The 13,981-nt window shown below is 45.8% G+C and overlaps 1 protein-coding gene and 1 pseudogene across 1 annotated transcript; one reads left to right on the forward strand and one right to left on the reverse strand.

The window, feature by feature from the left end:
• The first annotated feature begins 5,131 nt into the window (after nt 1-5,131).
• On the forward strand, nt 5,132-6,275 carry IMP3 (IMP U3 small nucleolar ribonucleoprotein 3). The gene has a single exon (XM_008157048.3). It carries the CDS (start codon nt 5,204-5,206, stop codon nt 5,756-5,758), a length of 555 nt encoding a protein of 184 aa, XP_008155270.1. The 5' UTR covers nt 5,132-5,203; the 3' UTR covers nt 5,759-6,275.
• A 949-nt stretch (nt 6,276-7,224) lies between these two features.
• On the reverse strand, nt 7,225-8,095 carry LOC129149077 (developmental pluripotency-associated protein 3-like; annotated as a pseudogene).
• Nucleotides 8,096-13,981: the final 5,886 nt, after the last annotated feature.

A 13,981-nucleotide genomic window follows, 5' to 3' on the forward strand; every position in this document is an offset into this window, starting at 1 on the left:
ATAGACTTACAAGTCCAGGAAGCACACAGAACCCCAAACAAAAGGAATCCAAAGAGGACCACACCAAGACACATCATAATTAAAATGCCAAGAGCAAAAGACAAAGAGAGAATATTAAAAGCAGCAAGAGAAAAACAGTTAGTTACCTTCAAGGGAGTACCCATACGAATGTCAGCTGATTTCTCAATAGAAACTATGCAGGCCAGACGTGAGTGGCAAGAAATGTTCAAAGTGATGAATAGCAAGAACCTACAACCAAGATTACTCTACCCAGCAAAGCTATCATTCAGAATTGAAAGTCAGATAAAGAGCTTCACAGATAAGAAAAAGTTAAAGGAGTTCATCACCACCAAACCAGTATTATATGCAATGCTGAAGGATATTCTGTAAGAAGAGGAAGAAGAAGAAAAAGGTAAAGATAAAAATTATGAATAACAAATACATACCTATCAACAAGTGAATCTAAAAATCAAGTGAATAAAAAATCTGATGGAATAGAATAAACTGGTGAATATAATAGAATCAGGGGCATAGAAAGGGAATGGACTGACAATTCTCAGGGGGAAGGGGGTGTGGGGGGTGCGGGAAGAGACTGGACAAAAATCGTACACCTATGGATGAGGACAGTGGGGGGCGGTAAGGGCAGAGGGTGGGGTGAGAACCGGGTGGAGGGGAGCTATGGGGGGGGGGGGAAGAGGAACAACTGTAATAATCTGAACAATAAAGATTTATTTTTTACCCCTGGGTCCGGGTGAGACCATGCGCTCCTGAATCCGGGTGAAGCTGCATCCCGGGTCCGAGTGAGGCCGTGTGCCCCTGGATCCGGGTGAGGCCATGCGCCCCTGGATCCGGGTGAGGCCACGAGACCCTGGGTCTGGGAGAGGCCATGCACCCCTGGGTCCGGGTGAGGCCACGCACCCCTGGGTCCAGCCGAGACCAAACCAGAGGGAGTCGGACCTGCATTACCATCATTTGTCCACCATCCAGAGCTGAGGGGTCAGTGCCGACATGTACACATAAGGAACTGGTGGACATTGATATTGGGTCTCAAAAGAACTGTTGGTCCAGAAAGAAACTCACTACAGACTGATTCATGTGCCTGTCAGCATAACTATTATTGCTCGTCTCACATTCAGTTCTTATAAGTATATCTCTAGTGACACATGATCTCGCTCATCTAGGGGAAATGATGAAAAACATAGACTGAGGAACAAGAACAGAACCAGAAACAAGGAGGCATCGATCGGACTATCGGGCCTCAGAGGGAGGATAGGGGAGGGTGGGGGGAGGGGGGAGAGATCAACCAAAGGACTTGTGTGCATGCATATGAGCCTAACCAATGGTTAAGTTCAACAGGGGGTTGGGGCATCCGTGGGGAGGGGTGTGGGATGGGAATGGGGGGATGAGGACAAATATGTGACACCTTAATCAATAAAGAAATTTAAAAAAAATATTTTAAACAGTATTATAAATACTGAATATTGTTCTAATAAACTTATATGTCTTTTACTTCTAAAAAAAATTTATTTTTTAAAAAAAGCGCCTTCAAATCAATTAGAAAAAGAAGCAAGCAATCTATATGAGTGGTTTTTCTGTTTGTTTGTTTTTTGGTTTTTACTGCACTGTTGTAAGAAATGAACACAAATTTGCCGAAACCGGTTTGGCTCAGTGGATAGAGCATCAGCCTGGGGACTGAAAGGTCCCAGGTTCGATTCCGGTCAAGGGCATGTACATTGGTTGCGGGCACATCCCCGGGGGGGGGGGGGGGGGGTGTGCAGGAGGCAGCTGGTCGATGTTTCTCTCTCATCGATGTTTCTAGCTCTCTATCCCTCTCCCTTCCTCTCTGTAAAAAATCAATAAAATATATTTTAAAAAAGAAAAAGAAATTAACACAAATGTATTATCTTACAGTACTGGAGATCAAACATCCAAACTGGATCTCACAGGGCTTAAGTCAAGGTGTCAGCAGGGCAATGTTCCTTCTGGAGGCTCTAGAGAAAATTCTATTTCCTTGCCTTTTCAGGCTTCCTAGAGGCTCACCATATTCCTTAGCTCCTGGCCCTTTTCATCTTCAAAGCCAGTAATCACATCATTCAGACTTCTGCTTCCATCAACATATCTCTTTAGGCTCTTCTGCCTCCTTCTTTCACTTATAAGGATCCTTGTGATTACAGGGGACCCACCCAGATAATCCAGAATAATCTCACTACTTAAAGACCCTTAATTTAGTCATGTCTGCAAAATCCCCTTTGTCACAAAAAGTAACATTGACAGGTTCTCAGTGGATAGCTTTGCCGGGGGAGAGGGGAGGCGGGGGGGGGGGCATTATTCACATATGAAACCATTATTCATCAGGGAAATGAAAATTAAAATCACATTGAAATACCATCACACACTCACCAAATTGCCAAATATTTTAAAAACTAAAAATCAAGAATGAAACAGGCCCTAACCGGTTTGGCTCAGTGGGTAGAGCATCAGCCTGCGGACTGAAGGGTCCCAGGTTTGATTCAGTCAAGGGCATGTAACTTGGTTGCGGGCACATCCCCAGTAGGGGGTGTGCAGGAGGCAGCTGATTGATGTTTCTCTCTCATCAATGTTTTTAACTCTCTATCCTCCCTTCCTCTCTGTAAAAAAATCAATAAAATACTTTTTTAAAAATAAATACTCATTTCTATTAAAAAAAAAAAAAAAGGAATGAAACACACCCAGCTGGTGTGGCTCAATGGTTGAGCATCTACCTATGAACCAGGAAGTCTCAGTTCCATTCAAGGTCTGGGCACATGCCTTGGTTTCTGGCTCAGTCCCCAGTGGGGGACGTGCAAGAGGCAGCCAATTCTCTCTCACTGATGTTTCTATCTGTCTCTCCCTCTCCCTTCCTCTCTGAAATCAATAAAAACATTTTTAAAAATATTGTCAAAACCGACAAACATAAATATGCTTTTTTAAAAAATAATGAATAAAGCGAACTCTCATGCATTACCAAAGGAATATAAATCGGTACAACCCTTTTGTTAAATAATTTGGCAATATAGGTGCACTCTCCCTATAGGGAACACACCCACATCATCCCTTCCCCCTCTTCTTTCCTCACTTCTTCACCCACAGGCACTCATGTCCTAAACTCTAAGGGTCCCCAGGAGACTTGCAACCAGGGGAGCAATGCACAGGGGCAGCTCACCCCAGACTAACCCCCTGAACCTCTCTCTAAAGCCCCCTTCTCTGACTTCCCAGTGAGCTACGGCAGCCCAGCCTAGGCTCTCCTGTCACTTCATTGATGCTAAGCCTTTCCTTGTTTTACTGTCCCCAGCTTTAATAAACATACCCTCATAGTCTAAATAAAGAAAAAAGAAAAAACCAATTTGGCAATGTCTAATAAGATTGAACATGCACATACTTTAAACTCAGCAATTTTGCTCCACGATGCATACTAGAAGTTACTGCATATATGCAACAGAAGACCTACAAGAATGTTACTAGCAGCACTGCTAAAAAATAGTCCCTCCAAAATCCTAACAGGAAAAAACATTAATAAATTTGATAGAGCCAAACAATGGAATAGTCTGTAGCAATAAAAAAAAAAAATAAAAAAAGAAAATTAAAACTACAGCCTGGCTGGGGTGGCTCAGTGGTTGAGCATCAACCCATGAACCAGAAGGTCATGGTTCAATTCCCAGACAGGGTACTTGCCTTGGTTTCGGGCTCAACCCCATTGGGGAACATGCAGGAGGCAGCCAATTGATGATTCTCTCTCATCATTGATATTTCTATCTCTCTCTTCCTTCCTCTCTAAAATCAATTTTTTTAAAAAAATTATAAAAACCAAAAACAACTACAGCTACATATAATAAACTCCATATGGTGTGATTTCTTCTAAGCAACACCTCTCAAATATTGTGTATGTACAAAATACCTGGTAATCTTGTTAAATGCAGATTCTGATTCTGTAGGTCAGGAATAGAGCATGAAATTCTGCATTTCCAACGACCTCTCTGCTGGTGCACAGGCTACACTTTGAGTGGGAAGGACGCATATTTAGAGATGCATGTATAATGAGAAAACTATCTTTCTTTCTTTTAAACAAAAGATTCTGGAGAACAGGTACCTTCACCTCTGGTTGGGAGAGTAGGTAGATGAAATGGTCCAGGTGACATTTTCTTAAACTGGCTCTTGGGTTTATAAGTATTCATTATACTTTATAACTTACATATAAAACATATATTATTTTTCATAGATCAAATATTGCACCTTAAATGACAATGAAAAGCGTACAAAAAATAACAAAACAAAAAAATGAATAGGGAAGAAGCTAGGTGGCGTCAAAGGCTTGAGCAAATGAGGTTAATCGGGCAGCACTACACTCAGAAACAAATTACAGATATAACTAGCTGAAACAGAGTTAACTTCGTCAACTCAAGCCGAAGTGACCACATATCCACCGTCAAGCAAATTAGTTTGCGTCCTACTGCAGGCTCCGGGCTGGTACCTACTACCCAAGTTTCTCAAACTTGCTGTGTTTTATGAATCAAGTAGCACTCCTGCCAACAGTGCGGATTTCCAATTGGCTCCCGCGTAGAGCCCGATTCTGCCCGTACAGGAAGGAAGCGGCCAGAGAACCTGTATTTCAGAGGTTCGCTGCAGCCAGCCCCCTTAGCACAGAAAAATCGCTCCTCCCGCCGGAGGAAGAGCCTGGCTCTGGCGATCGGTGGGGACTTCCAGGTCAGCCCACAGGCCGGCCGACTCCGGGAGGTCCTCTACAAAGTGGAGTGAACCAACGGTCAGTCAGCACTACGTAAACCCAACCACACAAATGCCATCTTCCCTCTTCCGCCCAACTTCCGCGTTCAGCTCTTATGGGGAGACTCCCTTGGGAGTTCCTAAAAGGCAGACCTCTAAGGAGAGGAACGATTACGGCAGCATAGGATTGGTTCCTACCAATTTAACACTGCTCCGCCCCCACACCCGCCCGCCCCGTCCCGCCCGCCCCGCCCCCAGCCTCCTGAGAGGCGCGAGAGAAACGCGAGATACTTTGTGGGGGCGTGGCCCCACTCTCACCAATGGAAATTGGGGACCTGATCGTGAGCCTGTTTTTCATTGGCCCAGTTGCGAGGGCAAGCCGGGTCTTCGCGCGCCAAGGCGGAAGTCGCACGGAAGCCGGAACTCACGCTCATCCTGGGGGCCTAGGGAGCTGACGTCCGCCATCATGGTGAGGAAGCTTAAGTTCCACGAGCAGAAGCTGTTGAAACAGGTGGACTTCCTGAACTGGGAGGTCACCGACCAAAACCTGCACGAACTGCGCGTGTTGCGGCGCTATCGGTTGCAGCGGCGCGAGGACTACACGCGCTACAATCAGTTGAGCCGATCTGTGCGCGAGCTGGCGCGGCGCCTGCGCGACCTGCCGGAGCGCGACCCGTTCCGCGTCCGCGCCACGGCCGCGCTGCTGGACAAGCTGTATGCCCTTGGCCTGGTGCCCACGCGCAGCTCGCTCGAACTCTGCGACTTCGTCACGGCCTCGTCCTTCTGCCGCCGCCGCCTGCCCACCGTGCTCCTTAAGCTGCGCATGGCACAGCACCTCCAGGCCGCCGTGGCCTTCGTGGAGCAGGGCCACGTTCGCGTGGGCCCCGACGTGGTCACCGACCCCGCCTTTCTTGTCACGCGCAGCATGGAGGACTTCGTCACCTGGGTTGACTCGTCCAAGATCAAACGGCACGTGCTGGAGTACAACGAGGAGCGCGATGACTTCGATCTGGAAGCCTAGCTGTCTTTCCTCCCCACTCCCGCACCAGTGCCGCATCTTAAAGATTGGAAGCTGAGACCGGATGCAGGAGATTCTGTGGATGCGCTTTCCCAAGAGTGGGTCCACCGATGGTCGGTTCTTAAGAACTTGGCTCCGTAGCTGCAGGCCACACTTACAACTAAAGGGTACGCCCCTGTTATCTGAAAATTTTCTTAGCCCTTGGACTGTTGATAATTAAATGACTGCCTTGAAACAATGCGAAGCGGTTTTGTGCTACGCTAGGAATTGTTAGATTCTTGTACCTTTAATATTGTAGTGTGGCCCTAACCGGTTTGGCTCAGTGGATGGAGCGTCGGCCTGCGGACTGAAAGGTTCCAGGTTTGATTCCAGTCAAGGGCATGTACATTGGTTGCGGGCACATCCTCAATAGGAGGTGTGCAGGAGGCAGCTGATCGATGTTTCTCTCTCATCGATGTTTCTAGCTCTCTATCCCTCTCCCTTCCTCTCTGTAAAAAACCAATAAAATATATTTCTTTAATATTGTAGTGTGAAAGCAAGAACTTTGCGCCCACTCCCGCTTTCCCCTTATTATCGCATAGCAGGACCGTTAATTTAACTCGAATTCTTGCTCCTGGTGATTAACTTGTGTACAACCATGGAGAATTTGGTTTTAAGTTTTCATAAAATAGGGTGAGAGTTTAGTGTTTAAAGGAATGCTTTTTTTAATGCCAATAAATAATTCAACTGCTTAGTAAGTGCAAAATTTTGCCCGTCTGGTTTTCTCACATGGGGTCATATCTGTAGGTCTTCTTTGCTCAAGAACCCTTCCTTTCTAACAGAACGTTCATCCCAACAGTAGGATAAAGTAAAAAACTTACAGGGGCTTGGACTAAGGCCATAAAATAACTTACATGCCGTGGCCCAGCCTCAGCCCAAGCCATGCTCTCTCAATAGAAGTAACTTCCACACAAGTTACTTGCTTCTAATTCTTGATGGTGGGTTTCATCTTGCTGACTTCAGGTTTCTAAAACACAACACACAAGACTTATTAGTGCTTTTTTGAGTCAAATAGAAAGGAACTGAAGTATATTGAAGTCATTTTCAAATGCACACTACATAGATGCCTTATAAATTAAAGATATCACAGAACTTCTATTGTAAGTTATCAAAATATTGGTATACAGTCTATCCTAGCATAGAGTAGCTTGCCCAAGCTGCTGCATAATGACCTTAATACTAGCAAGAGCCCAGCAGGTGTGGCTCAGTGGTTGAGTGTCAACCCATGAACCAGGAGGTCACAGTTCTATTCCGGGTCAGGGACCATGCCCAGGTTGCAGGCTCCAATCCCAGTAGGGGGCGTGCAGGAGGCAGCTGATATGCTTCTCATCATGGAAGTTTCTATTTCTCCCTCTCGCTCTCTCTGAAATAAATTTTTAAAATATATTTTTTAAAATGACTAGCAAGAAAAAAAAACACGAGAATAAGGTTTAAGGCGAAATCGATTCCATGTCATAATTATTCTCCATGCTAATATTACCAGAACGATCTCCATGATATAGGCAATAATGACAACTGCATCTACATTTTTTGAATCTAGGTGTGCTCGCCCTCCCAGGAGCACACCTGAGCCTTTCCCTTTCCCCTCTCCTTCCCTGACAGGCATGCATCACCTAAACTCTAAGGGACCCCACAAGACTTGCAACCAGGGGAGCAATGGGCAGTACTAGCAGCAGCTCATCCCGGACTAATCTCCAGAACCTCTTTCCAAGGTCCTCTCTTCTCTGACTTTCCAGTGAGCTGACAGCAGCCCAGCCTAGACTCCTTTCTTTCCTATAACATTTCTGGAGAGCAAAGTAGCACTGCCTAGGCTTTCTCCTATTGCTTCTATCCTAAGCCCTTCCTTGTTTCACTGTCCCCAGCTTTAATAAACACACTCTCAGAATGAACATAAATTTTTTTCCTGAATCTTGATTCAGTTTTGTTTTCTCTCCTGTGGGTCTTTTTGAAGTAGAAACTGAGTGCAGTATCTAATAACTTGTAACATCCTTTTTTTCTGAGCAGTTGCCAATGTCCTCACTCCACATCTATTGAGAGAGCATGGCTTGGGCTGAGGCTGGGCCAAGGCATGTAAGTTTTTTTATGGCCTTAGTCCAAGCCCCTGTAAGTTTTTTACTTTGTCCTACTGTTGGGATGAACATTCTGTTAGAAAGGAAGGGTATTTGGTACTAGGTTGAGAGTTAAGTTACCAAGGTTCTTCGCTAGTACATCTGAGACAGCTTGAGTGCCAGCTGCATCTTCACGGGGCAGCTGAGAAGACTCCAGGGTCAAGGTTGGGTTAAACTTCTTTGGTGAGTCCATTGGAAATCTAGTCACAGCCCGAAGTTCCTCCTAGATCCCCCTCAAAGGGTTTGAGCAAAAGGAGATGCTCAAAACTCTCAAATTGCTACAAAGTAGCCTGGAAAGAACTGTATAGCCTCCCAGAAATAGGGAGAAAATCCCAAATGCCAACAAAACGTGGTGAAAGAAAGAGCTAACCTCAGGATGTGTCAGGGTTTAGAGAGAGACCCTGAATTTGAATTTTCAGGCCAGCAGAGAAGCAGCAGCACTCGGCAATGTCGTATGAATGTTTGAGCAAGGAGCAGGCATGGAGCTACCAAGGCTTGACTAACACTCACTGATGCCCTGCCTGTGCTAAGCTGCCATTTGCTCTTCCCAACAACCCCTAAGGCAGGTGGTGCTATCCATGCCTTTTCAGTTTGGGAGACAGAATTGGGACTAGAACTTATCCAAGGCTGGCATTCAAGTCACATTCACTCATGTGAAAACAAGGGACATGTTCTTTTCAGTTCTATCCCTTTAGAAATGGAAGGAGAGGAAATCTTACTAGTCCTCAACTGTAATGGCTAGGCACAATCTCATCTCATTTGAGGGGTGTTCTCAGGGCTCCCAGGGTTAGGGATCTCATGAAAGGAGAGTTTGGTGTCTCTAGAAGGCAGGACCCATGGCCCTGGGCAAGTAGCTCAGTTGGTTAGAGCATTGTTCCCTAGGTTGCAGGTTCGATCCCTGATCAAGGCACATACAAGAATTAACCAATGAATGCATAAATAAGTGGAACAACTCTCAATCAATCAATCAATTTCCTTTAAAAATAGAAGGCAGGCCTGGCTGGCGTTGCTCAGTGGTTAAGCGTTGACCTATGAATCAGGAAGTCACAGTTCCATTCCATTCCCGGTCAGGACACATGCCCGGGTTGCAAGCTTGATCCCCAGTGTGGGATGTGCAGGAGGCAGCCAATCAATGATTCTCTCTCATCATTGATGTTTCTACCTCTCTTTCCCTATCCCTTCCTCTGAAATCAATAAAAAAATTTTTCTTAATTAAAAATAAAATAGAAGGCAGGCTCTAGCTGGTTTGGCTCAGTAGCTAGAGTGCTGGCCTGCAGTCCGAAGGGTCCTGGGTTTGATTCCAGTCAAGGACACATACCTCGTTTGCAGGCTCCTCCCCGGCCTGGGCCCTGGTCTGGGTGCATGTAGGAGGCAACCAATTGATGTGTTTCTCTCACATCAATATTTATGTCTTTCCCTCTCTCTGAAAATCAATGGAAAAATATCTTGGGGTGAGGATTAAAATAAATAAATAAGTAAAAAAATAAAAATAGAGCCCTAACCGGTTTGGCTCAGTGGATAGAGCATCGGCCTGCGGACTGAAAGGTCCCAGGTTCGATTCCGGTCAAGGGCATGTACCTCGGTTGCGGGCACATCCCCTGTAGGAGGTGTGCAGGAGGCAGCTGATGGATGTTTCTCTCTCATTGATGTTTCTAACTCTCTATCCTTCTCCCTTCCTCTCTGTAAAAATCAATAAAATATATTTTTTTAAAAAATAAATAAATAAATAAAATAAAAATAGAAGGCAGGCTCAGCCAGTGTGGCTCAGTGGTTGAGCGTCAACTTGTAAAGCTGGAGGTTACAGTTCAATTCCCAGTCAGGGACATGCCCGGGTTGTGCGCTTGATCCCCTGCAGGGGACAAGCAGAAGGCAGCCGATCAATGATTGTTTGTACTTTTAAGTATTTTTCAACTTTTCTATGAAGACAATACATAACTATAAGAAATTAATAAAAAATATATTTTTAAAACAACTTGCCACATATATAAGCCTCAGCTTAATTAAAATCATACAAAATTATATTTCTGTGTGTCATCCTAACTTAGGCCAGCTTCCTAGAAAGGTTAAACACAGATAAATGAAACAAAAGTTTTATGAAACTGGTGCCCTGTTTTTTTATATTCCTTTTATGCTTTTACTAGAGGTCCGGTGCACGAATTCATGCACAGGTGGGGTCCTCTCGGCCTGGCTAGCGATCGAGGCTTATTGGGGGGCCAGCTGGCCGGGAGGAGGGACCTTGGGAGGTTGGCCGGCAGGCCCTCCAATCAGGGCTGATGGGGGGCCGGCTGGGTGAGGGGAAGGGCTATGGGAGGTCGGCTATGGGAGCACACTGACCACCAGAATTGAGAATCTGCCGCTTGGTGGTCAGTGCGTGTCATAGCGACCGGTCGTTACAGTTGTTAGGTCGTAACAGTCGCTTAGGCTTTTATATATCTTCTATCCTATCCAATAAATAGGGAATACGCTAATTGACCACCGTGCCCTCACAAAGATGGCGGCGCCCACAGCCAATAAGGAGGGAATGTGCTAATTGACTGCCACACCCTCAAAGATGGCGGCATCCAGTCCCCTCATCCCTGCCAGGGCAGCAGGCGTGCAGCATGGCCAGGCCCATCCCCAGGTGGGTCCAGCTGCTCTGCGTGCCTGCCTCCGGAGTCCCCAGTCCCCTCAGCCCCCCAGTCACCCAGGGCTGGCCTGAGGCGCAGGCAAGCCTTGGATGACGGCTGCCCAGCCGATGCCCGAGGTGCAGGCAAGCCTCCAATGGCAGCTGCCCAGCCGATGCCCGAGGTGCAGGCAAGCAGCTGATGGTGGCTGCCCAGCTGCCCAGGGCCGCCTGAGGCTCAGGTAACTGTGGTTGCCCCTCACTAAGCCCTCAGGGCTTCTCCACCTTCCCCTGCTCCTGAGAGGTGATCGGGGCAGCAGCCGCCGCTATCACCTGCTGACGGCGCTGGCCCCAATTGCTCCACACCGGCAGTGTGTGCGAGTGGCAGCGGCGAGAGTGGGGCTGCTAGCAGAGAGGGGACCAGGGGCCAGGGCTGGAGGGGCCGGGCAGGGGTGCGGAGGATGGGCCAAGACCTGCCCTTCTGCCTACCACAGTCTTGCGGCCCACAATTCCTTTCAAGATACATGAATTCATGCACTGGGCCCCTAGTCTATAATAATAAAAGCATAATATGCTCATTAGACCGGATAGCCAAATGACCTTCTGGATGTCCTTCTGAATGAAGCTGGGGCTGTGAGGCCCGAGGCGGCTGCCGCGGCTGTGAAGACCAAGCCCCTTGCATGAATTTTGTGCATCGGGCCTCTAGTATAGGATAAAAGCCTAAGGAGACTGCAGCGGAGTGGCAGCAAGCCTACTGAGTGGCGGTGGCAGCAGGAGCAGCAGGTGGCGTTGGACTACCAGTTTCGGCCTGATCCCCGCAGGCCACACCAAGGGACCCCAATGGTGCACAAATCCATGCACTGGGCCTCTAGTAAACCGGACAGCCAGACAGTCTGCAACAGGCTCTTTAATTGTTCTTCTATAAACACACCATTTGCTCTTAATAACTGTTTAAGTAACAAAGAAATCTGTTACTCAGTGGACACCTGCTGTCCTATTGTGAAACCTTAGCTGAAAAACATACCCTCAAACTTGGAAATTCCAAGCCGGCTCCAATGACTTACTGTGCAGTTACTTTTTGTTTTCTTACTCTTCGTTTCCACCGTGTCTTTTTGCATTCCTTGGTCCTCACATGGGGTACCACTTTGCTGGGGCTGACCAGCAGACCCTGAGCGATGGATGAACGATTACTCTGACACGGGATTGCTGTGAAAGAGAGGGCTAAGGGACTGCATGGCTAAAGGAACCAGACAGCCTCGATCGCCTGCCTCTTCAGGCTTTTATTGTAACAGGAGTTTGAAATAAAGTTTATCTTTTAGATACAATCAGTAGGGTAAGTAATCTTGGGAGGACACATGTGTCTGCAATGTCCTAAGCAAGGACACCTAAGATTAAGCATAATGATTCTGGTAAACACCTGGGGGTCCGCACGCACACAGACTTGTTTGGAAAGGTCAAGGAACAATTATGGGCAGACGCCTTCAGCCAAACTCCCCTAAGAAGGAATTCTGACAAACAGGGTAGGCTGCCTTCAGCCCACTCCTTTTGTCGGAATTTTTCTCCTTACAAACTTTCCAACCAAGTCACCTGTGCTCCCCCACAGAGCCAAACTGATGACAATTGCTGGGAAGCAAGATCTCAAACACTCCTGGGAATGAGATTAGACATGTGACTACCCACTCTCACCTTTCCAGTTAGGAATTTATGATCAGATCACTGTGAGAGGTTACTCTCCCTGAATGGACTTCTCAGTGTTATTACAAACCCCTTTTTCCATCCACAACTGTAAACTCAGAAGTGATATTGCTGGATCATATAGTAATTTTATGTTTGTTTAAGGAACCATCATAATACTGTTTTCCATAGTGGCTGAACCATTTTATATTTCCACCAACAATGCCTGAAGGTTCCAATGTCTGCACATCCTCACCAACATTTGTTGTTTTATGTTATTTTTTAAAAAATATTTTTATTGATTTCAGAGAGGAAGGAAGAAGGGGAGATAGAAACATCAATGATAAAGAGAGAATCATTGATTGGCTGCCTCTTGCATGCCCCACACCCGGTATCAGCCCGCAACCCAGGCATATGCCCTGACTGGGAATCAAACAGTGTCCTCCTGGCTCATAGGTCAATGCTCAACCACTGAGTCACACCAACCAAGCGAATCATAGTTCTTTATATGTCCTGGATATTAGTCCTTTGTCAGATATTTGATTTGCAAATATTATCTTCCATTCTGTAAGTTGTGTATTCACTCTTGATAATGTCCTTTGATGTACAAGCGTCTTTAATTTGATGAAGCTCAATTTATCTATTTTAATTTTGTTACCTGTGCTTTTTTGTTGTTGTATCTGTCCAGGGAAGAGATATACAAACCTGCAGAGATATTTTCATAAGAGTTTATTTGAGCCAAACTGACCACATATGCAGGAAGCAAGATTTCAAAAGCTCCTTAGAATAATACTTTGCATCTTCTTTTATGCATTTGAAATTAAGGAGGGTATGTAAGGAAGATTGGAGAAAGCAAGGCTCAGTGGATAGAGCATCGGCCTGTGGACTCAAGGGTCCCAGGTATGATTCCGGTCAAGGGCATGTACCTTGGTTGCGGGCACATCCCCAGTAGGGAGTGTGCAGGAGGCAGCTGATCAATGTTTCTCTCTCTCATTGATGTTTCTAACCCTCTATCCTTCTCCCTTCCTCTCTGTAAAAAAATCAATAAAATATATATATTTTTTAAAAGAAAGGCTGGAATTGGATTGCAGGATAGTTAACAAGATTATGTGCTCTTGAGGGAACACACTCCCTCTTCAAAGGATATACTTCTGTCATTTCCCTTTTTTTTTTAAATACTTTTATTGATTTCAAAGAAGGGAGAGAGAAAGAGATAGAAATATCAATGATGAGGATAATCATTGATTGGCTGCCTCCTGCACGCCCCACACTGGGGATTGAGCCTGCAAACCCAGGCATGTGCCCTTGACTGGAATCGAACCCAGGACTCTTCAGTCCACAGGCCCATGCTCTATCCTCTGAGCCAAACCTGCTAGGGCTACTTCTATCATTTCAAAGGTGTGTTAGCCTAAATGCATAAGGACAAATGACAGGGCTAGTTAAAAACCTTTCATAAGGAAGTTATAGTCCTGGAGCAAGACTACCTACAATGACCTGCCCTGTTGGGAATTTGTGATCAGATTACCTATGAGGTTACTTTCCATAGAACCCCCTTTTTTTATCCATACCTTGGACTCAAATGTGCCAACTTTGTATATTTTCTTTCTGTAGGATAGCAATATCTATTTTCTAGGTCAAATATTTAGCAAATTCAAATATTTGGCTCAAAAGTTGTGTGATGGGTAAGTTACCTAACCTCTCTGAGCTTTAGTTTCTACTTGTTATTTGCAGATTAAATGAGATAATGTATGTGAGGCAGTGTCTGGTCAATGTAGACATTCAATAAATAGTATTTCTATTTGT

Source organism: Eptesicus fuscus, chromosome 5, assembly GCF_027574615.1.
Source record: "Eptesicus fuscus isolate TK198812 chromosome 5, DD_ASM_mEF_20220401, whole genome shotgun sequence".
Taxonomy (NCBI): domain Eukaryota; kingdom Metazoa; phylum Chordata; class Mammalia; order Chiroptera; family Vespertilionidae; genus Eptesicus; species Eptesicus fuscus.